The 25,844-nt window shown below is 46.9% G+C and overlaps 4 protein-coding genes across 14 annotated transcripts in view; 2 read left to right on the top strand and 2 right to left on the bottom strand.

Annotated features, from left to right (window-relative positions):
• The first annotated feature begins 106 nt into the window (after window positions 1–106).
• On the top strand, window positions 107–3,648 carry LOC122367388 (ER membrane protein complex subunit 5-like). Its single transcript, XM_043340436.1, has 3 exons — window positions 107–502; window positions 2,492–2,648; window positions 3,026–3,648. The coding sequence occupies exons 1-3, from the start codon at window positions 424–426 to the stop codon at window positions 3,120–3,122; spliced, it is 333 nt and encodes a 110-aa protein (XP_043196371.1). The 5' UTR covers window positions 107–423; the 3' UTR covers window positions 3,123–3,648.
• On the bottom strand, window positions 3,395–17,847 carry LOC122367387 (dnaJ homolog subfamily C member 13-like). 8 transcript variants are annotated; one of them, XM_043340428.1, is made up of 12 exons: window positions 17,778–17,847; window positions 16,703–16,781; window positions 16,302–16,386; window positions 15,528–15,799; window positions 15,057–15,257; window positions 13,251–13,393; window positions 11,898–12,149; window positions 11,375–11,521; window positions 10,142–10,288; window positions 9,588–9,781; window positions 4,726–4,831; window positions 3,395–4,374 (listed from the first exon to the last, which is right to left on the bottom strand). In XM_043340428.1, exons 5-9 carry the CDS (start codon window positions 15,057–15,059, stop codon window positions 10,192–10,194), a joined length of 642 nt encoding a protein of 213 aa, XP_043196363.1. In that variant the 5' UTR covers window positions 15,060–15,257; window positions 15,528–15,799; window positions 16,302–16,386; window positions 16,703–16,781; window positions 17,778–17,847; the 3' UTR covers window positions 3,395–4,374; window positions 4,726–4,831; window positions 9,588–9,781; window positions 10,142–10,191. The 8 variants fall into 8 exon arrangements, with proteins under 8 accessions (XP_043196363.1, XP_043196365.1, XP_043196366.1 ...); XM_043340430.1 differs by having other exon boundaries at window positions 17,490–17,824; XM_043340431.1 differs by having other exon boundaries at window positions 10,142–10,268; window positions 17,778–17,823.
• Window positions 17,848–18,070: 223 nt separating this feature from the next.
• On the top strand, window positions 18,071–21,612 carry LOC122367386 (ER membrane protein complex subunit 5-like). Its single transcript, XM_043340425.1, has 3 exons — window positions 18,071–18,466; window positions 20,456–20,612; window positions 20,990–21,612. The coding sequence occupies exons 1-3, from the start codon at window positions 18,388–18,390 to the stop codon at window positions 21,084–21,086; spliced, it is 333 nt and encodes a 110-aa protein (XP_043196360.1). The 5' UTR covers window positions 18,071–18,387; the 3' UTR covers window positions 21,087–21,612.
• A 125-nt stretch (window positions 21,613–21,737) lies between these two features.
• LOC122367384 overlaps window positions 21,738–25,844 on the bottom strand; it is a 48,471-nt gene continuing 44,364 nt past the window's right edge. For all 4 annotated transcript variants that reach the window (XM_043340419.1, XM_043340421.1, XM_043340422.1 and 1 more), the window contains 2 exons: window positions 22,691–22,796; window positions 21,738–22,338 (listed from right to left, as the gene is read on the bottom strand). In XM_043340419.1, coding sequence (XP_043196354.1) covers window positions 21,802–22,338; window positions 22,691–22,796 — 643 coding nt within the window. In that variant the 3' untranslated portion in view covers window positions 21,738–21,801. The remainder of the gene's footprint in view (window positions 22,339–22,690; window positions 22,797–25,844) is intronic.

The following is a 25,844-nucleotide window of genomic DNA, read 5'->3' as shown; positions in this document are numbered from 1 at the left end:
ATATTTTCATAAATGAGTTTATAAGGAATATTCACTTTTGACTCTAATTCTTATCCAAAAAAGTAATGATGATCATTGATTGCAAAAGCAACGCACCAGATTCATTTATTGCGCATGGTGATGGCCGCTTGGAAATAGATAGGTGGCGATAAAATATTTATTTAAATTTGTGTTGGGCCGTGCTACATGGTTAACATCAACATAGGTCTGCGTAGCAGTTCATGATATTGTGGTCAATTCTGATCGATTTGTTTGGAATTACGAGTGCTGCTGCTGCTACATGAGTGCAGAGATTCGGTCCGTGGTTATCGTGATCGATTCAAGAGGCTATTTCGGTCATAATTGTTTTGATACTGAAGAAAATATTAGGCAATTGAATCTAGTTTATTCCTAGTTCAAAGGACAGATACTATTTTAACGAACATGGCCTCATTATTTTACAAAATTTTGTTAACATGTGGTATCTTATCACTTCTCCACACTGCATATTCCGCGACCCAGCGTAAGTCCTGGTTCTAGGCTTCTAGCATTTTCTTCCCACATTGATGGCTAGCTCCTTAACATCGTTCTTTATTGCTTGTTTCTTACAGCTTCTATGGTATCTCTCAAAGTTTGCATTTCTATGAACATTGTTTGGATGGGTAAATTTTTGCTTATGTCAGTAGGCGGAACTATGGTCAAGCGTACCCATTTTCGGGAACGCATTTTCGTTCCCATGTTTGGGAACGATAAACCCAAATATGGGAACGCCATGTAGGCATTATTTAAAACAAGAAAAAGAACCGTTAAATGACGTCCAAAAAATATAAAACGATCGTGAACCACCTGATATTTGTCTCAATATTGTTGGGAAAGAGTTTGATATTGTAAGGCCCATCGTAGTTTCAAATCGTTCCCCTATTTCTAAAGCAGTCCATCATCCGGGCCGCGAGCCCAAATTTGGGAACGCTCTCGTACACTGGCGCTGCAAGCGTTCCTTATTATGGGAACGGCGTACCCAAAATTGGGAACGATTTCACCGACGCCTTTCAGGGGCTCTTTTCATTAACAAGCATCACGTCCAACGCCGCAATTTATTGTTAACGCAACAATCATCAGATGACCTTTCCGGCAAGACCGTCGCATGTTTCGCCCGGTCTTCTGCGCTTTTATTCCCGTCGATCTTGCAGCGGGCACGCCCCCTCTGCAGGATTACGTAATTCACAACGCTCAGCGATGTTCAACAAGGTCTTCCATACCTATATCCACCGTCCGCGCCGAGGGTGGAGACATGTCAAGCACCTGTCTGTTTATCACCGATAGTTGACGAGCACAAGGAAGTATCCAAAAATGGGAACGCTGAATATTATACACCCTCAAAACACCTAGTCCCAATGAAAATCTAGTTTTTTCCTTTCTTGATGAGTGTAAGTGGCAAAAGGCCTGGTAGGATGGGCACGAGGAATGATCGAAATCAGCATAAAAATTATAAATAAGCCACACAGAGCGACCTATATAAGAGAAATTCCCTCAAAACGATCACGCTTAGAAACACGGAAGACAAAAACCACGCTCATGACGCTCCTTATAAAACAACTCTAAACAGCTAGCATCCAAATAAAATATGTCTATCTGGGATGATATAATACAGCTGAATAATTTTAAACCACTGAAACTGAGTTTACAACAGTAGTTCGGTAAAATCACTGACGTTCCATGCGGTCGTGCGCCCCGACACCAAATGTCACCAATATTACCCCCGGACTGTCCGTGTGTTCGCTTGCATATGTCAGCATCTGGTGTCGCTAGTATGAAACTTCATAACCAGGCGAAAATTATTATACTTGACCTCAAAATGTAAAAAACGCTTCATTTTCCTTAAAATTGCAAGTTAAATGTAGTATAACCCATGTTTTCACCATTCCATCATTTCAAAAAATCATTAAAAATATCATTCGACGGTCAATTTCCTTGTGCAACGGTCAGATTAAAGATAATTTTATAGAGACTTAGTAGATACTTAAATTAGCGTGCACTTTTTTGAGACGTGATGCACTAAAGAGTTTTAGTGGGCGAACGGCCGAAAAATTACCTTCCGTTCCCATAAATGGGAACGCCCGTTCCCATATTTGGGAACTCCGTTCCCAAAAATGGGAACGTTCCTATATTTGGGTACTCATGACCATAGTTCCGCCTACTGATGTGGATGCATGCATTTTTAGTGTCTGTATCTTATGCATATTGCTGAAAGTGATTAGTTTTAAGCTATATTAGGGTATCAGTGGAATAATTTAGGCTTAAAGCATGGTAATTGATAACTTCAAATGACGTTGGGCTGCATGTATGGTATCTGCACTTAATGCAGGCCCAGATTATTATTCACCTTTGCCTTTGTCAAATCTTACTTTAAGATAATGCTCTATGTTTTGATTTTGATATTTTATTGTGTAAAATAATATTAAGTGGCATAACCATGTGAGGATCTCACCAGGAGACTACTGATTGGTTTCAGATCGGTCCTACCTGCGGCTGACTGAGCAGGAGTTCACATCTCTGCCCATTGACATCATCATCCAGGGAGTTCTGAGTCTCATACTCAGCATGTATGCAATACTCTTCATAGCTGGAGAGTTCAAGGAGATCCGTGCCAATGTCGACCTCCAGGAGAAGTAAGTTTAGCTAGCTGGTGCTGGATGGCTTTGTGGCAAAATTATTTTACTGTGTCTTATGTTTTCTTAAGCAGCCATACATTATCATTCAACTCAGGTTTTGGTCCACATAATTTGGAGTCAATTCAGTGTCAGACTCATGGCTGATTGTCTTATTTTATCTTTTTTAATAGTTTTACTGAAAGCTAATCAGTTGATAGTTGTATCTTGCTCATTTTTTAAATATGATGTTACAGTATAAGCCAAAAAAATGCATTTTTGGGAGGGAACATATCTGCATCATCTCTGCCCCCACCAGTTTAAAGGTCATCCAAACATAATGGGTTTGCCTTTGTATGGCAGTTTTGCAGTGTGTGACATGAGGTGTCTGCCGGCAGGACGTGGGACACGGTCGGCCACCGTCCGTCGTTCATGGTGCTCTCCCACCGGGGCCGCTGTCTGACGGCCCACTACCCGGCTGTGGTGGATGACTGACGACCCGGAGACTCCCCACCGCCTACACGCCTGCCTCCGCCGCCGCCGCCGCCGCCATCGCTCCGCTAGTCACGTGCGCGCGCGCCAGAGCCGCCCGGCCACCGCGAGCCGGCCGTCGGCGGCTGATGTGATCGCCATTCCGAGACTCCGAGTGTGGCGCCGAGCTGGAGAGACGTGAGGTACCCCGCGCGGGGCCCTGCCCGTAGGCAGCACGTGCGAACGATGCCGCTCCCGGTGGGAGCTACCGCCGGAAGGCTGAACAAAGCCGGGTCGATTGAGACAATTGTGTATTATTCAATAATTTTCCGCGAGCACCACCCTGTTTATTCCGCGCGCGCGCGCGTGTGTGTGTGTCGAGTGCGTTAAAGGTGACTGATGTTCCGCCGTGATGGACGGGTGTTGGTGGGTATGATTGGGTGTCGTCCGGTGTCAGAATCACGTGTACTCACTGAGGAAGGGTAGGGTTCGGTTCCCACGAGCCAGCCTCGTATAGGTCAATACAATACTGAGATGAGGAGCTCGTGCAGATCAGGCTTTGACAGATGCGACAACAAAGTGCTACAGGACTGGTGTTATGGTGAATAATAATCAGTTATGTGAAAAAGTGCTGCAGAACGTGAGACTGTAATGAGCAAGAAATGTGCACGGCAGACGCGTGCAGTGCAAGATACCCTGATTTAAGCCTACAAAATGTACTACTGGCTGGATCACAGAATCAAGTGGCCTGTCTGGCGGCACAGCGACATCCGATCATTCCCTTCATCAGCACCATGCCGTGTCTGCGGAGACGGTCCCGCGCGTCGGGGTCGGGCAGACGACCAAAAATCCCACCTAACCCGACCTCGCCTCCACGCAATCCCAAGTACCGATTGTCTGCGTCAGAGGCGGCCGATTCGGCGTCGGCGTCTCCATCTGACTCTTCGGCATCGCCGTCCGTTTCGTCTCCATCCGAACTGGGTTTGTTTTTCGCTAACGGTGCTGAGGTTGCCGCCCGAGGCCGCGAATGTCGTCGTTCGGAGCTGCGAGCCGCCCTCCCAGCCGTGCCGGGCTGTGCGCTGCGGTGTCTCCGCCGCGGTCTGCGCCGTTTGGCCTGCTGTCGTCGCTGCTGCTCCTGCTGCTGCCGCTGCTGGAGAAGCTGCTGTTTCTGGTGACGGTACTCCAGCAGCCACGTATCCGGCCACTGGTCCAGCGGGGAGGGAGCCGGTGAGCTGAGAGACCGCGGCCGCGCCGCCAGCGTCTGACACAGACGGAGCTGTGGGGGGGGGGGGGAGTCAGTCCGGTCAGAGCGGGTGGAGCTGGTAACTTGAAAGTGACAGTACACAATGGTGGATCTGTACGAACAACAGCACTCCGCACAGCCACAGCGTGAGTGATGGCAGTTAACCGTGAGTTCCTCACTGAGTTCAGCAGACACCATAATGGGACTGGGGGGGCACGTTGTCTTGGTGCCGCTCAGTCGGCGAACGTGAGCATAAATGAGCGGATATTTATTAGCCTAACAATATGTCCAATGTTACAGCACCTGACACCATATCAGTAGACTTCGAGCCATTGTTACTAATGCCGTCCATTCAGCCACATGCCGGTGTTTCCGGTAACGTACCGGTTTTCCTGTGTCGTCCGTGGCGAGGTACGGATCTGGTGGCGGCGGTAGAGGCGTGCTTCGGTCCACGCTGCGTGTGCGGCTCCCCTGTAATAGGCGCCGGTACCTGGCCGAGAGGAACGGGAGTGGAAGCTTAGTGAGAAGCCTCGATGACTCGAAGAATACGTGAAGGGCACTCATTTTCCGAGAAGAGACATGTCAACATACCCTTGTTACGTGTGGAGGTTTTTTTTTGCAGTCGGGGCATTCCACGTCAAATCCAGCGTTACCGCTGGCGTCTCGCTGGTTTCCCCACATTCTCACGAAAATTTCCCTATTTTAGAAATCATTTCCCTAGATGCGGTTATTTTCATAAAAATTTGACGTACTTTCCTCATTTTAACCATAGATATAAAGATTTTAACTATGTATATGTGATTTTACCCATTCGTGTTATAGTCACTGCGTCCCAAAACAGCAATGAACTACATTCTGTGACGTTAATCAGAGATTCTAATGAAATTGCTGGCATGTAGCAAATTACTGTATAATATAATTTCGTGGTATATCGCAAATTGTGGTGTGTTGCGGGACGCCGGGAACTATACCGTATGGTTAGCGGTAGTGCTGGCGTAAGAGACGAGCGAATGCATTATTTTGCACCGTCAGTTTGACCCACTGAACTCTACAGGGTGATTTTTTTAACTGTTAAAAAGTAAACGTCAATGGTGGTCCCTAAATCGAAAAATCGCGTGCAAAAAAGCAATGCACGTGATAGATAAATCTGGGACATTTTGTATGGTGTCATCATTTGTCCCTTTTGACCGACGGCCTCGGCCCCAATGGAGCCTGAAAATGTCCCACCAATCGGGCACGCATGGTCCACCGCCGTTCAGTAAGGAACGACACAAAATGATGATTTTGAGGCATTGCGGCAGTTCGAAGCATACGATGATCAAGGAGATACCTCAGAAAGACGTTAAATAACGCATGAACAAGCTTGTAGTCATAAATAACCTTCAAACGGTCCATCTGGGGTATGAGCAGCTTTTGAAGAATCAGTCTTCAGGGAGAAAGAAAAACAGCGAATCAGACCCCATCAGGGCTGCCAGTAGGTATCAAAATCCTCGACCTGCCCTCCCTAAACTTCTAGTTTTTGGACCCAGGGTGAGAGAGTGGGTAACTTCAAGCACAAGTAAAATACACGATGGACGTTCCTTCGCATCGTGTCTGCATGAAATCAAAATGTCCCAGAATGCTCGTCATCCTGGCATATAATTTTGCAAGATATGTTTGCATTTTAACCCCACTAGACCTCATTACTTTTAAAGGGACACTCCCACCTTAACATTAGTTTTGAGTTGAGATAGCCAAATTGGTGGCCATGGCCTGCAAATACCGGTTTGGGCACTCACAGCATCGACAAATGCTTTAATTCGGAGATATGGAATTTCAAACTTGCAGTTTTCGGATTCTAAGGGGCTAGTGCATTGGTATGCCCCCTTAGAATTTGTGACGTCAGCGGAGATCTAACGATTTTTAAATCTTTTACTAAAACGTTTGGTAGCACGCGGTGGTATATGCTGCTTTGCGCGCAACAAATGCCGCACTTTCAAATAAAGTCGCTAGGAACAGCGGAGACCCCAAAAAGTAAACAAAAGTAAAAGTCTAATATCTTGAAAACCGGTGAATATTTTTCGATGAAATTTGGTAGATATTCGTTTTCGCTCTTTCTGAACCGAGCGACATCACTTTCGTGCCAATTTATTAACTTTTTTGAAGGTGGGAGGGTCCCTTTAAACAAGTAAAAAAAAATCACCCTGTATAATGTTTGAACTCTCTAGGTTTGACCCACTGAACTCTATAATGGTTTGACCGTAAGGAAGTGATATGCGCTAGACATTGTGAAAATCGCGCCAAAACAAAAATTTTGATGTAAAAAATTAGCCGCACCCGAAATGGTACAAAGCAGAAGGAGTTTGTTTTGAAATAATACCTAGCAAGAATTATATATGCATGCATACATATGTAATTCCCTTTATATCTTTAAAACGAGAGCATCAAACCTGAATTTTGTGAAAAATGTTCTCATATTTATTTGATATGACATGCGGAAGAATAATTCATGACAACAATGGAGCGTTGGAGACAACGCTCAACGAAGGTTGGACAACAAAGAGTGTTGGAGACCCGGTCCCGTAGCTCAGTTGGTAGGGCGTTGGACTCCGCGTGGTGAGAGCACGCGTTCCCGGTTATAACAGTCCGGGTTCGAAGCGCGACGGCACCTTTCCGTGCTTCTATCCTCAGGATACTGAAATCCTTCTCCTCCACGCCACAACCCCCTACCGGGCTGGGCAGGCAACTTTATCTCATGCGGGCTGCTCCCTTGGAGCAGCACCGCTGCTCCCGAGGGAGCGCACCCCGTAGCCGGGTGCAGTGAGCGCCTTGGGGCTGGGTGGCCTGTCCTCTGGACGGGCTCAGCCCCGGCGACTCATTAGGGTGCCTGCCCAGACCAATGTCTCCCCCTAATTCCTATCATCCTTCCGGCTCTGCAATGGTCTTGTCGACCGAAAGGGCCTAACCCAACAAAACAAACAAAAGCGCGACGGGCGCTGGGCATTTATGGGCCTCCTGACAGGTATGGTTGCGGTTGGTGGCAGGCCGTAGCCACGCGAAGTCGGTGAGGGGGCCGGCTATGAGGGCGCGGCTATGTGCACACGTTAAACTTTGAACTCTAAATTCTGCCATAGAACTGGAATTGCGCGATCGGAGGGTAGAGGGCAGAGTCACCGCAACAAGCTTCGCTTAGCGGTGGCTCTGTCCTTGTGAATCCTTCCTATCAAAAGGTTTGGACTAAATTTATTTAAAAAAGAAATGATTTTGATCGTTGAAAAAACAATTTTTCGGGTTTGTGGTATTTCCCTAGATTTCGTGTGAAATCCATATATCCCTAGATCTTCGCTGATTTCCATAGAAAAGGGAAATTTCCCTAGCAGCGGTAACCCTGGTCAAATCGAACAAAAATCGGCTGTTTTGCACCTTACCATCAGCGATTTCATTATAAATTTGTGAGCGAGTTCCTGTGCCGCCCCGGACATTACATTGATGTTTTTTGCACATTCTGACCACAGGTCTTCTAAATATAGGGCATCAAATTTTTACAAAATGTTGCATTTTTATATTTTTGAACGACCATAACTTTGGTTGTACTTGTTTGATTTGAATGAAATAAACCTTACTGTTTAGGTAATTTCTTAAGCATTTGTTAAGAATTGCATCGACTTAAATATATGACCTTGAAATTTGCTGAACTCTGTTCTTAAGCACAAAAATTGAAATAGCAAAAAACACGCCACCTTCGATTTGGCTCATTTTCATATATTTTATTGCCTACCATATTCTTAACAACCTGTGAAAAAATTAGAGTGGGCCATTCATAAGTTTTGAAGAAAATGGCACATATGCAAACGTATGTTAGCACACGCAGTGGAGGGGAAGAGTGAATTTCGCCCCACCCCTCCTGTTTTTCGCCAATATCTCATAATATTGATGCGAAATTACTTATGGCTACCTGTCCAGAATTGAATTGCACATCTCATCGTGCAAGCAATAAGACAATCGGTTCACAACTGTTCTAGTAATAGCGGTGTAAAGTGAACATCCTGTCGCCGCGGCAACGCGGCGACTCGGCAGCCGGCGCCGACCGCTACGCGCCGCCTGAATTGTAGACTGTGCCGGGACGGGACGGAACGGTTCCGTATTTACATCGCGCTCCTTACCGCGGATTACGTTCGATTCGCATCAAATTTTGTGAGAAGACTAAGAAATGTACAGGCAATCTTATGGTGAAAGAATTCTGAAAATAGGTTGGTAAACAATTGAAATATGAACGTGTAAACACACAATTGTGACTGCTGCATTTCCCGCGTCGGCCGGCGGCGCGGCGACATGTTACTCTTAGCAGGACTCTAACTGCCATATTTATTATCGGATTAACTAGAAATTCCCCATACATACTCAAAAATGTATGTTCTTTCATATAGTGAAGATCAAAAGACGTGAAGATATCGTTGCGTGATCATGTTTTCGTTGAATTTATTTCATGATGCATTTCCACACGGCTCAAAATTCACCGAAAAATACCGTTTGCCTGAGACACTTTTACAATGGAACGTGAATGCTTGACTACGATGACTATGCATTTCCATTCTCGCAGAGTTTGGGATATCACTAATCAGCAATCATTCATTTCAGAAAGTGTACACAAGCAAGCATGTCTTGACTCTGTCTTTCAAGGTCACGCGCGGTTGCGTGATGTTGATGCATGAAAACGGCGTTTGCCGCGAAAGTTATGAATGGCCCACTCCAATTTTTTCACAGATGGTTAGGAACATTGTGACGGACATAATATGTAAAAATTACTCAAATCGAAGGTGGCGTGTTTTTTGCTATTTAAATTTTTCTGTTTTAATTCAAGGTCAAATGCATTTCAAGGTCACTTCAATTTAATTTTATAATTAAAAATCAAAGCCTTATCAATTGCCTACAAGACCCTGTTAATATCATTTGGATACCAGAAAAGGAACCAGAGTTATAAGCATTTAAAAAAATGATGTGTGGCATTTTTGGCTATATTCGATGAGCTATATCTCGGCGATACGTTATCAAATTTCGAAAATATTACACGTAACTCAGTTTTGAACCATGCCCAGTCTGCCTACAAATTTTCAGAAAAATCGAAGGGGATGACGGATTTCGGTGTTTGATTTGACGTGGAATGCCCCAGTCGCCACTCGCCACACGTACATACATCAAATTTGTCTGAATCTGTCTAGTTATGATCTCCACGAGTTTGCCTTTATAATGGCGCGTTTCGGCCTCACTTCTCGAAGTCGGTGTTGTCGTTGTCGAGTCGTTTCGAGTCCATGATCTCGGCGAGGGCGCGCATCAGTCGGATGTCGGCGTCCAGGTGTCGCCACTGCAGCTGGCGCCGCGCCGCCTGCCGCCGGCCGGGCTCCACCACGTGACGGGGCCGAGTCGGAGGGCCCGAGTCCACCACCGCTGACGCTGAGGCGACCTGAAAGGAGGGGGAGGAGTTGGGGGCTTGTGGAGGGGTCGATATTTTTGGTACAGGGAGGAGGAGTGGCGAAGAGCCGGGCCGCTACTCGCTCCGCTCTGCACAAGTAGGAAACTTGAATTATCCAGCCCAACACCCGAGCAGTGTGCTGATGAAAAAGCAAGGCTCAAGCCACAGGAATATGCACTTGTTCCCTCTTTAGATATTCTGTGTAGCTTGGCCGTTAGTGGAGTTGGCCGTTGCTATACAAGGGAGAAAACTGAAGCAATGGCAGAAAACTCAACCGGACGTGAGTTGTGAACAATGCTACGAAGGCTGACAGTCTGACACAACTACCCAAGAAGAGGAGAGATCACTTACTCTGCTGCGGTGTCCGTGGTAGCGGAGCTGCCGGTAGGGCTCCATCATAATCAGCTCCCGGCGCAGCATGCTGGCGCTCTGACGGACGTCCTAACGGTGGAGCCGTTCAGCCGACCAGCTACAGCTGCTGCAGCACGGGTCAACCGGCTAGCGAAAATAATAGCCAGCGAAAATTTCAGCTGTGATGGAAGACCCGCCAGCACAGCACTCAGAGGCCATTCGTTTGTTGGGGCGTGTCTGTCGTACTTTTTAGTGATGTTTACCATGCTATATGGTGGTTCATCAAGTGGACCTTCCACTCGGTGAATGCGATTTAGCAGCTTCTGGGTTCAATACACTGTGGGTGGTGTTATGTGTCAACAGACCCGTAATTGCCGATAAATACCATACGGCTAGTTGCCACCCAACTGACGCACAGAGTAGTGAATCAGTACGTATCTGACAGGCTTGTTCCAACTTCCTGTCACCGGTAGTTGATTAGCGGACACGTTCCTGTGTCTTATCATATGCACACTGCAGATAACAGCGTGTGGCATTCCGCGATACTGACAGCAAATACCACGGCGAACACGATAGCCTGTTCCGATCAAACGAATTTAAAGTCGAGCGAATCGAGTAGAATAATTTACATCATCGTTCCAAGCGGTAGACGCCAGACGGTAACTTTATCGGTACTCACACCAAATCGAAACCCCGAGTATCGAACTGATCTGATCGTTCCCGGTAATCGAACGCGCTGAGCACAATCAAGTTGAACTGGCTGGATGCATTATCCAGCATCCCTCCATAAGCCGCATCCAATTACTACCCGCGAGTGGAGTACGCTCGTCTTGACGTGGAGGTGGGATTTCGCTTCACCTCTTATACAGCTTCAGTGTACGAAGCCAGAGCCAAAACTGTCAAACTATCCACGGGTAAAACAAACATGATCGTCGGTTGGTCTACTCCGTCACCGCAAAATCTCTTCAAATACTTTGAAACTCATATCTTTCATTTTGCTACTGACGGTTACGAATAATGGCCTCTTTGATAAATGGACGTTGCCAACCGTAATTCACATTGTCTGATAAAACCCAACAAAGTCGCTAAATCTCTAAAGCATGACATACTCATTTTCATGAAATCCCGGCAAAGTCATGCTCACTTAACCACAACTGCAGACAATCGACTTGCTGACAACAGTCTGGGGAAAACTAGCCGATTATTGCCCAAATCAGCCGCCCCTGGACTCACTTGAGGTGCATCGACTCGACCTCCTCCTCGACCGGTGTGAACAGCGGTCCGAGCCGGTGGCCGCGCGGTGTCGGCGTCGACCGCACGTGCACGTCCACGTTCCCGGCGGCCCGCACACTGTCCAGCAGCGAGGCCAGCAGCGAGTCCCTGCGGGATGCAGGGTAGCAGTGGGTTAGAGGGACCTGTGGTAGATGGAAGTCAACGGTGAGCACACGGCATACCGGCAGAATCACCGTCCTATCCAAGGCCCAAATGCTACGTTTCTATAATTCGAAAGCTTCTTAGACGTTTGTCACAGGAATGCACATCATTCTCCACCTCCCCGATTGTGGAGAGGTTATCATGCTGCAGTAGGCGTGCACCCACCTGTCTGTGGAGAGGTAGAAACCCAGCCCCACACACCCACCTGTCTGTGGAGGGTAGAAACCCAGCCCCACACACCCACCTGTCTGTGGAGGGTAGAAACCCAGCCCCGCACACCCACCTGTCTGTGGAGGGTAGAAACCCAGCCCCGCACACCCACCTGTCTGTGGAGAGGTAGCTGCGGACCTGGCCGTCGTTGTACTCCACGCTGAAGGTCTGCGCGCTCTCCTGATGTCGCACCAGCGCGAACACATGGCTGAGCGGCCGCAGGGTGCAGACGGAGTAGCTGGCCGGGTCGCGCTCCAGCAGACACGTCTCCGTGAGACAGAGCGTGCGGCGTACCGGGTCCGGGTGCCGCGCCGACTGCTTCTGCACGGTGAACTCGGCCAGGGAGGTGAGGTGCTCGTCCGTACTGCCGGAGAGTGAGGGGAGAAGAGGGAGGTCAGTGGGGTGTGGAGAAAAAGCGCGTACAACTATTACCGAGCCTGATTGATTTCAGCAACGATGCATTGAGGCCAGCCAGTACTGAGAAGAAGATTGTTGACGTGGTTGAAAGATATAGTTATATGTAGGTAACATGATGTTATTTCGATATAATCTTACGAACAAGCGAATTTTGCACTCAGAAGTCGTGCACTTCATGAAGCATCCAAACATTATTTCCAATAGTCAGCCAGCGACCTATTTATAAGTCACTGATCACTATGGAATCGGACAGTTTGGGTAAAGTTAAACAGCAATGAAAGAACGACGATAAGGAAGCCGGCAAAATCATCCACCAGACACTTAAACGGTCTGCTTCACCACCTGCACGCGGGTCATGGACCATGAAACGCAGTCTCCTCCCAATCATACGACCCGGCCGCCCGTGGCACCGCGCCACCGCAGCTGGGTCCGCTCGGTAACCGGCCGTCGTCTCGCTCCAGCTGGCCGTAACCACAGACACCATCGCCGCTACCGGAGCCGCGGAACAGCGCTATCGTCCAGACGCGTGCCGACCTCGATACTTACCTGCCCCAATCCCCACTCATTTCGAGCCTACGTCTATCCCCAACCGAACAGTTGCACATCTTGCAAGACCTAAACACATGCACCTGTTCTGTGAACTGTGGCGTATGTACCTGGTGTCTATGCTCCAGACCACATGTCACATTGATCCCATCCAATCGACTAATTGACCTCAACTCAGCAAACAGACGGGCGACACCGGCCACGTTCAACAGTTCCGCACGGTGCATCATTTCAAAGGGATTAGCTTGTTCCGTGCCTAGTCTTGCAGTATCCCAGCCTCACCTTGATCCTACCCTACTTGAAGTATTCCAGTCAACACCCTATGTCTAGCACCCACCTACCTGTCAACTCATCATACTGTCATCACTCAGCTCCCTATCTGTAGTATCCTAGCCACCACTCAGCTCCCTCCCTGTAGTGTCCCAGCCGGTGTTCGGTGAAGTACCCCAGTCATCACTCAGCTCCCTACCTGAAGTGTCCCAGTCATCCCTCATCTCCCTACCTGTAGTGTCCCAGCCGGTGTTCGGTGAAGTAGCCCAGGGAGACGGCCTCCTTCCTGGAGGTGACGTTGACGCCCACACAGCGGGCCGCCTTGTCCACCATCAGCCGCAGCACAGTGTCACGCTTCTCAGAGGCAAACAGGTGCTGTGAAGAGGAGGGAAGGGCGGGGGAGGTGAGCCTTAAGGTATCGTAGTGGGAAGTCGTCGGCAATACGTCGCCTTTATTTACAGGGCATAACGTTAGAATTTCACAATGGCTGACCAAAAAAAAAAAAAAACTGCGTAATAGGTCCTAGATAGGACAGACAAGCAAGCAGCGCTTCTCAATTTAAATACCATCATGATTGATATATCCCGAAAAAAAACGAACATAGTGAATAACACGTCCATAAAATACAGAGGAAAATATTATTACGGAGCGAGCGAAGCGAGCGTAGTCTTTCCTTAGATTAACGGAAATTTCTGAGTATGAGCGGCCGGCCGGCCGTGGTCACGCTTTTGCGAGGCTTATATCTCAGCAACCACTCGACCGATTTACACGCGGTAATTTTTGTAGGGTAGCTTCATTCCTTCTACCAAGTATTGGACTATTCCCGATGCATGTGGGTGACCCCTTATGCACGTGCCACGTGCAAAACGAAGAGGTGTCCGTTTTGTAATTGTTGCAATATCTCGGTAACTACTTGGCCGATTGCGCTGAAAGTTGGCATGTAGGTAGGCACCCACTAGGCACTGCATATCCATGTGCCAGAGTTGGGGCGCTGCTGCACGTGCGCACGTGCAGGGGTCGTTTCCAGATCTCGAGAACGGCTGGACCGATTGCGCTCAAATTTGGTACACAGGGACCGGTTAGTAGGGTACCGTGCGCAAGTCAGTTGGGACCCATTTTGCACGTGCGCACGTGCAGGGTGCCGCTTCCAGATCTCGAGAACGGCTGGGCCGATTGACGATTGTGCCCAAATTTGGCACATCGCTAGAGAACGGTTAGTAGGGTGCCGTGCACAAGTCAGTTGGAGGTACCTCCTCGAATTTCGCACGTGCAAGGCTCACCCTCTCGCTCGCTCCGTTAGTCGCCCCAAAAGGCGTTATACTGGTAATTTAAGCCATAAAACATCGGATTCACCGCGATACAAAATCAAACGATGCTGCCTGACTCTCCGATCATCCAGAAAGGACCAAAGCGTCGCTTATATTCGGCAAAGTGGTTAATAACCATACACTGATCGATCATGACAAGAACACGTCAACAGCGTCGACTTTATGCATAAAGGAAGACAAACTCAGCACAACGCGGAACTCCATTAACAAAGAACGAGGAAGTTTAGTTCATCGCAGTTTGGTTTAGCACATGGTCTGTTGAAGCGCCCTTTGGAGCTCAGCTTTGTTGGCCGCTCATTCAGCGCCAAATATTTATATTAGCGACAACGCAATGAGTGCACGTTAGGCGTCATCGGGCAGCACACCCTCGTCTCAATAATACGAGCCAAGTTTCAGCAAAATGCACATGTGCCACCAAAATCCATGACCGGGTTGTTATGGTACGGACGATCAATGATCGTGGTACCGTTGTTTGGAATGTAGTGTCATGGTGAATGTACGCAATGACGATAATACAAATTTAACGAACAGAACCATTTCCAGCACCATTATTAGCAGCAATCTCACTTCTCAGCTTCCCTCATGCACTAACTACAGTACACCAGCTTCCAACCTACACGGAGTACAGCAGGCCCCAATGTAACACTAATTTACCACACCAAAGCCCTCATAGTCCACAATCCCACTTCCCCCATCATATCCCGACTCACCATCCTGCCGAAGCGGCCGCAGATAACAATGAACCCTCCGGGGTAGTCGGAGACGGGCACCACGGCCTCCACGTCCTTGTAGGCGTAGGAGGCGACCAGGGCGCCGGTAGCCGGGTGTCGCTGGTCTAGCGAGCACGGGCCGGCCTCCAGCACCACCGGGACCCGCTGCTCCGACCAGTGGTGCTTGAAGCCGTTACAACGCTGCCGGAGACGCAGAGAGGGAGCGGTTCAGATCTCCGGGACGAGTATAAAAGAAAGTATGGATGGCATAAGAAACAGTAATTTATGCAGTTACACAACTACAGTTATAGACAGACTGACAGGAAGTTAAAAGGGTATGGATTAACTAGCGCGGGCAAATAATAAGACCGGCAAAACCATTTAACAACCAGATACAATGCAGCATCACCTACTAACAATGAACGCCCTGGCTACACCCTCTACCCCCGCCCCAATCCCTTAGTTACTCACGAAGGTCTCCTCGGTCCTCCTGGGGCTCGCCGAAGCCGGCCCGGTACCGCAGCGCCTCGGTGATCAGCTCGGCGCGGTGCTCGCTCGAGAAGCGCATCGTCTCGCTCTTTTTGCCCTTGCGCACGAGGATGGTGAACTCGTGCGGGGAGCCGCCGCGCGCCGCCGGCACGATGCCCAGAAAGTCCTCGTAGAGCCACTGGTTGGTGGCCTCCATCGAGCTCGGGTTGTACGTGGATACGCCCATGGTGCCGATGGAGAAAATGCGACGGAACCTGGCGAAGCACACGGCTCGAATGAAGGTCGGGTCGGAGCTGGCGTAGGCGATACGCGCGGAGGTGGGAAGAGGGTGGGTAAAATAAAATAAGAATAATGACATTGATATTCAAATGCAAGAGTGGAAATTTTAATGGTTTCAAAATCACCTCTCACAAGACATCATAGGCATTGGAAATCCTTTTTATCAAATTGCTGAAGAGCTCAGTGCTCACTAGGGGGAGCTAATGAACCATTTCAAATAGAAAGTCTTCCTTTGGTTTTGCTTAAACTTGTTAACTACCATCTAAACTTTGGCAAAAAGTGTGAGCAAACATAATCGAATTCTGCATCTTGCAATGTTCTTGCAAACAAAAGTAAATGCATGGGAAATACAAGATATATTAATACAGCCATATTACAGAAATCACACTTATGATGCAAAGATTTAATTTCATTTGTTATGCCATCATAAGAATCTTCAATGCTGAAATGCAGACCAGCTTAAAAATTGTTACTTACTTTCCTTTCCATGAGTGTTTGGTGAGGAAGAAACAAGCAACATCCCTGTTGTTCTTCAGTTTTGGCTTGTCAGCCATATTGATCCCTAAAAAAGATGGATCAGAATACATATGTATTTGATCACTCATAGGTTTATGTCTGTTGGTATCAGGTTGAGAGCTGTGATGTTATGCCAGAATACCTCATTCACTTATCTTGTTCACATCACACCAATACACTTAATGGTATGCCAATGCATTGTTTCTCATAGCAAATAAATAATGCAAAACAAATTATTTTTGTTGCATCAATTTTTACACCTACATTGCTTAAATATAAATTGTGGTGTAGCTTTAGCCAATAAAAATGATAAACCAGCACAACATAAAATTGAAATATCAGCCTTTCAGAAAAAAACTCACATATATTTAGTGCTCCAACTGCAGAGCAGGATTCTGGTAGAATGTGATAAAGATCTTAGCTCAGTTTTTGCTGGATAATCTGAAAAATAGAATTAGTTGGTTAAGGCAAATATTAATACCCAAAGCACCAGCATTAGTGTAGCTATGAAAATAAACCATGTTTAACAATTTTGAAAATTCATCACAAGCTAAAATGTAAGATAAACTAGGCTCTACCCTTGCCATCGTATGATCCATCTTTACTTATTTCAATTTTTAAAATTTTCAGACAGATAAACCTATGCAGCGGTTACTCAAATTTCATAGCTGTAAAATCTTATTATTAGCTAACCCAAAAGATGCATTTTTCTTTAATTAATATGATAACCTAACAATGAAAGCAACAGCAGCTCTAATGTTCCTGTTTCATAATATCATACTGAAGAAGCACAAAACAAATCTTCTTTGACAATGGCAAAGGGTCGGAGCATCTTCAAACTAACCTGAACCAGTGGTAGGTAGGTACCAACAGCCATGACAGTCAACAGAAAGTAGAAACCACGGTATAATTAAGGCCTGGCGTCCCAGGAATATGCCAGATACCATTGTAGGTTGTAGGTTTGTAGATTTGTAGGTTTGTAGGTGGTAGGTAAGGTTAGGTCAAGTCAGGTTTGCTTAGGTCTATATATCTCTGTCATCCCAATCTGGCATCTTCCTGGGACGCCAGGCTTACTAATACCGAAACCACTGCTCAGGTGCACACGCACCCTAATATCCAGTTAACTACATTCATTTTGCAAACATGTACCTATGTATATTTCATAATGGATGACGAATCGTGCATCATAATTTGTCAAATCATCAGAATTAATATTCAGCCTCAGCACTCAGCAAAAAAAAAAAACAGATCGAGATAGAAGCATGCTGAAAAACCTGAATTCATTGACATACGATGCTGTAACGCCTAAAGCAAGGTTGCCTTGAAATACTGTTTAGTTTATACGTTTATTCATGAAAGAGAAAGCTCAAAAACTTAAAACACTTGAGGATAGCCACTTAAACAGAAATCGTACAACATGAAAACCACAGCATCTACCATCTCAATAAATCCAAAGCTTTTTCAACACGTAAACAACACACACCTCCCTTGCGGAACCGCCTGCGACGAAACCAGCGCAGGTAGTTTTCTAATAGTTCCTGATAAAAGTATCCTTTAATTTCCCTCATATATATGTTCGATGTTAACAGTGAATTGATATTAACAACAAATAAATAATTTATTGATATTTTCATAAATGAGTTTATAAGGAATATTCACTTTTGACTCTAATTCTTATCCAAAAAAGTAATGATGATCATTGATTGCAAAAGCAACGCACCAGATTCATTTATTGCGCATGGTGATGGCCGCTTGGAAATAGATAGGTGGCGATAAAATATTTATTTAAATTTGTGTTGGGCCGTGCTACATGGTTAACATCAACATAGGTCTGCGTAGCAGTTCATGATATTGTGGTCAATTCTGATCGATTTGTTTGGAATTACGAGTGCTGCTGCTGCTACATGAGTGCAGAGATTCGGTCCGTGGTTATCGTGATCGATTCAAGAGGCTATTTCGGTCATAATTGTTTTGATACTGAAGAAAATATTAGGCAATTGAATCTAGTTTATTCCTAGTTCAAAGGACAGATACTATTTTAACGAACATGGCCTCATTATTTTACAAAATTTTGTTAACATGTGGTATCTTATCACTTCTCCACACTGCATATTCCGCGACCCAGCGTAAGTCCTGGTTCTAGGCTTCTAGCATTTTCTTCCCACATTGATGGCTAGCTCCTTAACATCGTTCTTTATTGCTTGTTTCTTACAGCTTCTATGGTATCTCTCAAAGTTTGCATTTCTATGAACATTGTTTGGATGGGTAAATTTTTGCTTATGTCAGTAGGCGGAACTATGGTCAAGCGTACCCATTTTCGGGAACGCATTTTCGTTCCCATGTTTGGGAACGATAAACCCAAATATGGGAACGCCATGTAGGCATTATTTAAAACAAGAAAAAGAACCGTTAAATGACGTCCAAAAAATATAAAACGATCGTGAACCACCTGATATTTGTCTCAATATTGTTGGGAAAGAGTTTGATATTGTAAGGCCCATCGTAGTTTCAAATCGTTCCCCTATTTCTAAAGCAGTCCATCATCCGGGCCGCGAGCCCAAATTTGGGAACGCTCTCGTACACTGGCGCTGCAAGCGTTCCTTATTATGGGAACGGCGTACCCAAAATTGGGAACGATTTCACCGACGCCTTTCAGGGGCTCTTTTCATTAACAAGCATCACGTCCAACGCCGCAATTTATTGTTAACGCAACAATCATCAGATGACCTTTCCGGCAAGACCGTCGCATGTTTCGCCCGGTCTTCTGCGCTTTTATTCCCGTCGATCTTGCAGCGGGCACGCCCCCTCTGCAGGATTACGTAATTCACAACGCTCAGCGATGTTCAACAAGGTCTTCCATACCTATATCCACCGTCCGCGCCGAGGGTGGAGACATGTCAAGCACCTGTCTGTTTATCACCGATAGTTGACGAGCACAAGGAAGTATCCAAAAATGGGAACGCTGAATATTATACACCCTCAAAACACCTAGTCCCAATGAAAATCTAGTTTTTTCCTTTCTTGATGAGTGTAAGTGGCAAAAGGCCTGGTAGGATGGGCACGAGGAATGATCGAAATCAGCATAAAAATTATAAATAAGCCACACAGAGCGACCTATATAAGAGAAATTCCCTCAAAACGATCACGCTTAGAAACACGGAAGACAAAAACCACGCTCATGACGCTCCTTATAAAACAACTCTAAACAGCTAGCATCCAAATAAAATATGTCTATCTGGGATGATATAATACAGCTGAATAATTTTAAACCACTGAAACTGAGTTTACAACAGTAGTTCGGTAAAATCACTGACGTTCCATGCGGTCGTGCGCCCCGACACCAAATGTCACCAATATTACCCCCGGACTGTCCGTGTGTTCGCTTGCATATGTCAGCATCTGGTGTCGCTAGTATGAAACTTCATAACCAGGCGAAAATTATTATACTTGACCTCAAAATGTAAAAAACGCTTCATTTTCCTTAAAATTGCAAGTTAAATGTAGTATAACCCATGTTTTCACCATTCCATCATTTCAAAAAATCATTAAAAATATCATTCGACGGTCAATTTCCTTGTGCAACGGTCAGATTAAAGATAATTTTATAGAGACTTAGTAGATACTTAAATTAGCGTGCACTTTTTTGAGACGTGATGCACTAAAGAGTTTTAGTGGGCGAACGGCCGAAAAATTACCTTCCGTTCCCATAAATGGGAACGCCCGTTCCCATATTTGGGAACTCCGTTCCCAAAAATGGGAACGTTCCTATATTTGGGTACTCATGACCATAGTTCCGCCTACTGATGTGGATGCATGCATTTTTAGTGTCTGTATCTTATGCATATTGCTGAAAGTGATTAGTTTTAAGCTATATTAGGGTATCAGTGGAATAATTTAGGCTTAAAGCATGGTAATTGATAACTTCAAATGACGTTGGGCTGCATGTATGGTATCTGCACTTAATGCAGGCCCAGATTATTATTCACCTTTGCCTTTGTCAAATCTTACTTTAAGATAATGCTCTATGTTTTGATTTTGATATTTTATTGTGTAAAATAATATTAAGTGGCATAACCATGTGAGGATCTCACCAGGAGACTACTGATTGGTTTCAGATCGGTCCTACCTGCGGCTGACTGAGCAGGAGTTCACATCTCTGCCCATTGACATCATCATCCAGGGAGTTCTGAGTCTCATACTCAGCATGTATGCAATACTCTTCATAGCTGGAGAGTTCAAGGAGATCCGTGCCAATGTCGACCTCCAGGAGAAGTAAGTTTAGCTAGCTGGTGCTGGATGGCTTTGTGGCAAAATTATTTTACTGTGTCTTATGTTTTCTTAAGCAGCCATACATTATCATTCAACTCAGGTTTTGGTCCACATAATTTGGAGTCAATTCAGTGTCAGACTCATGGCTGATTGTCTTATTTTATCTTTTTTAATAGTTTTACTGAAAGCTAATCAGTTGATAGTTGTATCTTGCTCATTTTTTAAATATGATGTTACAGTATAAGCCAAAAAAATGCATTTTTGGGAGGGAACATATCTGCATCATCTCTGCCCCCACCAGTTTAAAGGTCATCCAAACATAATGGGTTTGCCTTTGTATGGCAGTTTTGCAGTGTGTGACATGAGGTGTCTGCCGGCAGGACGTGGGACACGGTCGGCCACCGTCCGTCGTTCATGGTGCTCTCCCACCGGGGCCGCTGTCTGACGGCCCACTACCCGGCTGTGGTGGATGACTGACGACCCGGAGACTCCCCACCGCCTACACGCCTGCCTCCGCCGCCGCCGCCGCCGCCATCGCTCCGCTAGTCACGTGCGCGCGCGCCAGAGCCGCCCGGCCACCGCGAGCCGGCCGTCGGCGGCTGATGTGATCGCCATTCCGAGACTCCGAGTGTGGCGCCGAGCTGGAGAGACGTGAGGTACCCCGCGCGGGGCCCTGCCCGTAGGCAGCACGTGCGAACGATGCCGCTCCCGGTGGGAGCTACCGCCGGAAGGCTGAACAAAGCCGGGTCGATTGAGACAATTGTGTATTATTCAATAATTTTCCGCGAGCACCACCCTGTTTATTCCGCGCGCGCGCGCGTGTGTGTGTGTCGAGTGCGTTAAAGGTGACTGATGTTCCGCCGTGATGGACGGGTGTTGGTGGGTATGATTGGGTGTCGTCCGGTGTCAGAATCACGTGTACTCACTGAGGAAGGGTAGGGTTCGGTTCCCACGAGCCAGCCTCGTATAGGTCAATACAATACTGAGATGAGGAGCTCGTGCAGATCAGGCTTTGACAGATGCGACAACAAAGTGCTACAGGACTGGTGTTATGGTGAATAATAATCAGTTATGTGAAAAAGTGCTGCAGAACGTGAGACTGTAATGAGCAAGAAATGTGCACGGCAGACGCGTGCAGTGCAAGATACCCTGATTTAAGCCTACAAAATGTACTACTGGCTGGATCACAGAATCAAGTGGCCTGTCTGGCGGCACAGCGACATCCGATCATTCCCTTCATCAGCACCATGCCGTGTCTGCGGAGACGGTCCCGCGCGTCGGGGTCGGGCAGACGACCAAAAATCCCACCTAACCCGACCTCGCCTCCACGCAATCCCAAGTACCGATTGTCTGCGTCAGAGGCGGCCGATTCGGCGTCGGCGTCTCCATCTGACTCTTCGGCATCGCCGTCCGTTTCGTCTCCATCCGAACTGGGTTTGTTTTTCGCTAACGGTGCTGAGGTTGCCGCCCGAGGCCGCGAATGTCGTCGTTCGGAGCTGCGAGCCGCCCTCCCAGCCGTGCCGGGCTGTGCGCTGCGGTGTCTCCGCCGCGGTCTGCGCCGTTTGGCCTGCTGTCGTCGCTGCTGCTCCTGCTGCTGCCGCTGCTGGAGAAGCTGCTGTTTCTGGTGACGGTACTCCAGCAGCCACGTATCCGGCCACTGGTCCAGCGGGGAGGGAGCCGGTGAGCTGAGAGACCGCGGCCGCGCCGCCAGCGTCTGACACAGACGGAGCTGTGGGGGGGGGGGGGGAGTCAGTCCGGTCAGAGCGGGTGGAGCTGGTAACTTGAAAGTGACAGTACACAATGGTGGATCTGTACGAACAACAGCACTCCGCACAGCCACAGCGTGAGTGATGGCAGTTAACCGTGAGTTCCTCACTGAGTTCAGCAGACACCATAATGGGACTGGGGGGGCACGTTGTCTTGGTGCCGCTCAGTCGGCGAACGTGAGCATAAATGAGCGGATATTTATTAGCCTAACAATATGTCCAATGTTACAGCACCTGACACCATATCAGTAGACTTCGAGCCATTGTTACTAATGCCGTCCATTCAGCCACATGCCGGTGTTTCCGGTAACGTACCGGTTTTCCTGTGTCGTCCGTGGCGAGGTACGGATCTGGTGGCGGCGGTAGAGGCGTGCTTCGGTCCACGCTGCGTGTGCGGCTCCCCTGTAATAGGCGCCGGTACCTGGCCGAGAGGAACGGGAGTGGAAGCTTAGTGAGAAGCCTCGATGACTCGAAGAATACGTGAAGGGCACTCATTTTCCGAGAAGAGACATGTCAACATACCCTTGTTACGTGTGGAGGTTTTTTTTTTGCAGTCGGGGCATTCCACGTCAAATCCAGCGTTACCGCTGGCGTCTCGCTGGTTTCCCCACATTCTCACGAAAATTTCCCTATTTTAGAAATCATTTCCCTAGATGCGGTTATTTTCATAAAAATTTGACGTACTTTCCTCATTTTAACCATAGATATAAAGATTTTAACTATGTATATGTGATTTTACCCATTCGTGTTATAGTCACTGCGTCCCAAAACAGCAATGAACTACATTCTGTGACGTTAATCAGAGATTCTAATGAAATTGCTGGCATGTAGCAAATTACTGTATAATATAATTTCGTGGTATATCGCAAATTGTGGTGTGTTGCGGGACGCCGGGAACTATACCGTATGGTTAGCGGTAGTGCTGGCGTAAGAGACGAGCGAATGCATTATTTTGCACCGTCAGTTTGACCCACTGAACTCTACAGGGTGATTTTTTTAACTGTTAAAAAGTAAACGTCAATGGTGGTCCCTAAATCGAAAAATCGCGTGCAAAAAAGCAATGCACGTGATAGATAAATCTGGGACATTTTGTATGGTGTCATCATTTGTCCCTTTTGACCGACGGCCTCGGCCCCAATGGAGCCTGAAAATGTCCCACCAATCGGGCACGCATGGTCCACCGCCGTTCAGTAAGGAACGACACAAAATGATGATTTTGAGGCATTGCGGCAGTTCGAAGCATACGATGATCAAGGAGATACCTCAGAAAGACGTTAAATAACGCATGAACAAGCTTGTAGTCATAAATAACCTTCAAACGGTCCATCTGGGGTATGAGCAGCTTTTGAAGAATCAGTCTTCAGGGAGAAAGAAAAACAGCGAATCAGACCCCATCAGGGCTGCCAGTAGGTATCAAAATCCTCGACCTGCCCTCCCTAAACTTCTAGTTTTTGGACCCAGGGTGAGAGAGTGGGTAACTTCAAGCACAAGTAAAATACACGATGGACGTTCCTTCGCATCGTGTCTGCATGAAATCAAAATGTCCCAGAATGCTCGTCATCCTGGCATATAATTTTGCAAGATATGTTTGCATTTTAACCCCACTAGACCTCATTACTTTTAAAGGGACACTCCCACCTTAACATTAGTTTTGAGTTGAGATAGCCAAATTGGTGGCCATGGCCTGCAAATACCGGTTTGGGCACTCACAGCATCGACAAATGCTTTAATTCGGAGATATGGAATTTCAAACTTGCAGTTTTCGGATTCTAAGGGGCTAGTGCATTGGTATGCCCCCTTAGAATTTGTGACGTCAGCGGAGATCTAACGATTTTTAAATCTTTTACTAAAACGTTTGGTAGCACGCGGTGGTATATGCTGCTTTGCGCGCAACAAATGCCGCACTTTCAAATAAAGTCGCTAGGAACAGCGGAGACCCCAAAAAGTAAACAAAAGTAAAAGTCTAATATCTTGAAAACCGGTGAATATTTTTCGATGAAATTTGGTAGATATTCGTTTTCGCTCTTTCTGAACCGAGCGACATCACTTTCGTGCCAATTTATTAACTTTTTTGAAGGTGGGAGGGTCCCTTTAAACAAGTAAAAAAAAATCACCCTGTATAATGTTTGAACTCTCTAGGTTTGACCCACTGAACTCTATAATGGTTTGACCGTAAGGAAGTGATATGCGCTAGACATTGTGAAAATCGCGCCAAAACAAAAATTTTGATGTAAAAAATTAGCCGCACCCGAAATGGTACAAAGCAGAAGGAGTTTGTTTTGAAATAATACCTAGCAAGAATTATATATGCATGCATACATATGTAATTCCCTTTATATCTTTAAAACGAGAGCATCAAACCTGAATTTTGTGAAAAATGTTCTCATATTTATTTGATATGACATGCGGAAGAATAATTCATGACAACAATGGAGCGTTGGAGACAACGCTCAACGAAGGTTGGACAACAAAGAGTGTTGGAGACCCGGTCCCGTAGCTCAGTTGGTAGGGCGTTGGACTCCGCGTGGTGAGAGCACGCGTTCCCGGTTATAACAGTCCGGGTTCGAAGCGCGACGGCACCTTTCCGTGCTTCTATCCTCAGGATACTGAAATCCTTCTCCTCCACGCCACAACCCCCTACCGGGCTGGGCAGGCAACTTTATCTCATGCGGGCTGCTCCCTTGGAGCAGCACCGCTGCTCCCGAGGGAGCGCACCCCGTAGCCGGGTGCAGTGAGCGCCTTGGGGCTGGGTGGCCTGTCCTCTGGACGGGCTCAGCCCCGGCGACTCATTAGGGTGCCTGCCCAGACCAATGTCTCCCCCTAATTCCTATCATCCTTCCGGCTCTGCAATGGTCTTGTCGACCGAAAGGGCCTAACCCAACAAAACAAACAAAAGCGCGACGGGCGCTGGGCATTTATGGGCCTCCTGACAGGTATGGTTGCGGTTGGTGGCAGGCCGTAGCCACGCGAAGTCGGTGAGGGGGCCGGCTATGAGGGCGCGGCTATGTGCACACGTTAAACTTTGAACTCTAAATTCTGCCATAGAACTGGAATTGCGCGATCGGAGGGTAGAGGGCAGAGTCACCGCAACAAGCTTCGCTTAGCGGTGGCTCTGTCCTTGTGAATCCTTCCTATCAAAAGGTTTGGACTAAATTTATTTAAAAAAGAAATGATTTTGATCGTTGAAAAAACAATTTTTCGGGTTTGTGGTATTTCCCTAGATTTCGTGTGAAATCCATATATCCCTAGATCTTCGCTGATTTCCATAGAAAAGGGAAATTTCCCTAGCAGCGGTAACCCTGGTCAAATCGAACAAAAATCGGCTGTTTTGCACCTTACCATCAGCGATTTCATTATAAATTTGTGAGCGAGTTCCTGTGCCGCCCCGGACATTACATTGATGTTTTTTGCACATTCTGACCACAGGTCTTCTAAATATAGGGCATCAAATTTTTACAAAATGTTGCAT

The sequence above is a fragment of the Amphibalanus amphitrite genome, unplaced genomic scaffold (genome assembly GCF_019059575.1).
Source record: "Amphibalanus amphitrite isolate SeventyFive unplaced genomic scaffold, NRLGWU_Aamphi_draft 000865F_arrow, whole genome shotgun sequence".
NCBI classification, from domain to species: Eukaryota; Metazoa; Arthropoda; class Thecostraca; order Balanomorpha; family Balanidae; genus Amphibalanus; species Amphibalanus amphitrite.
The sequence above is the reverse complement of the archived record's forward strand: the minus strand, read 5'-3'. Positions and strand labels throughout refer to the sequence as shown.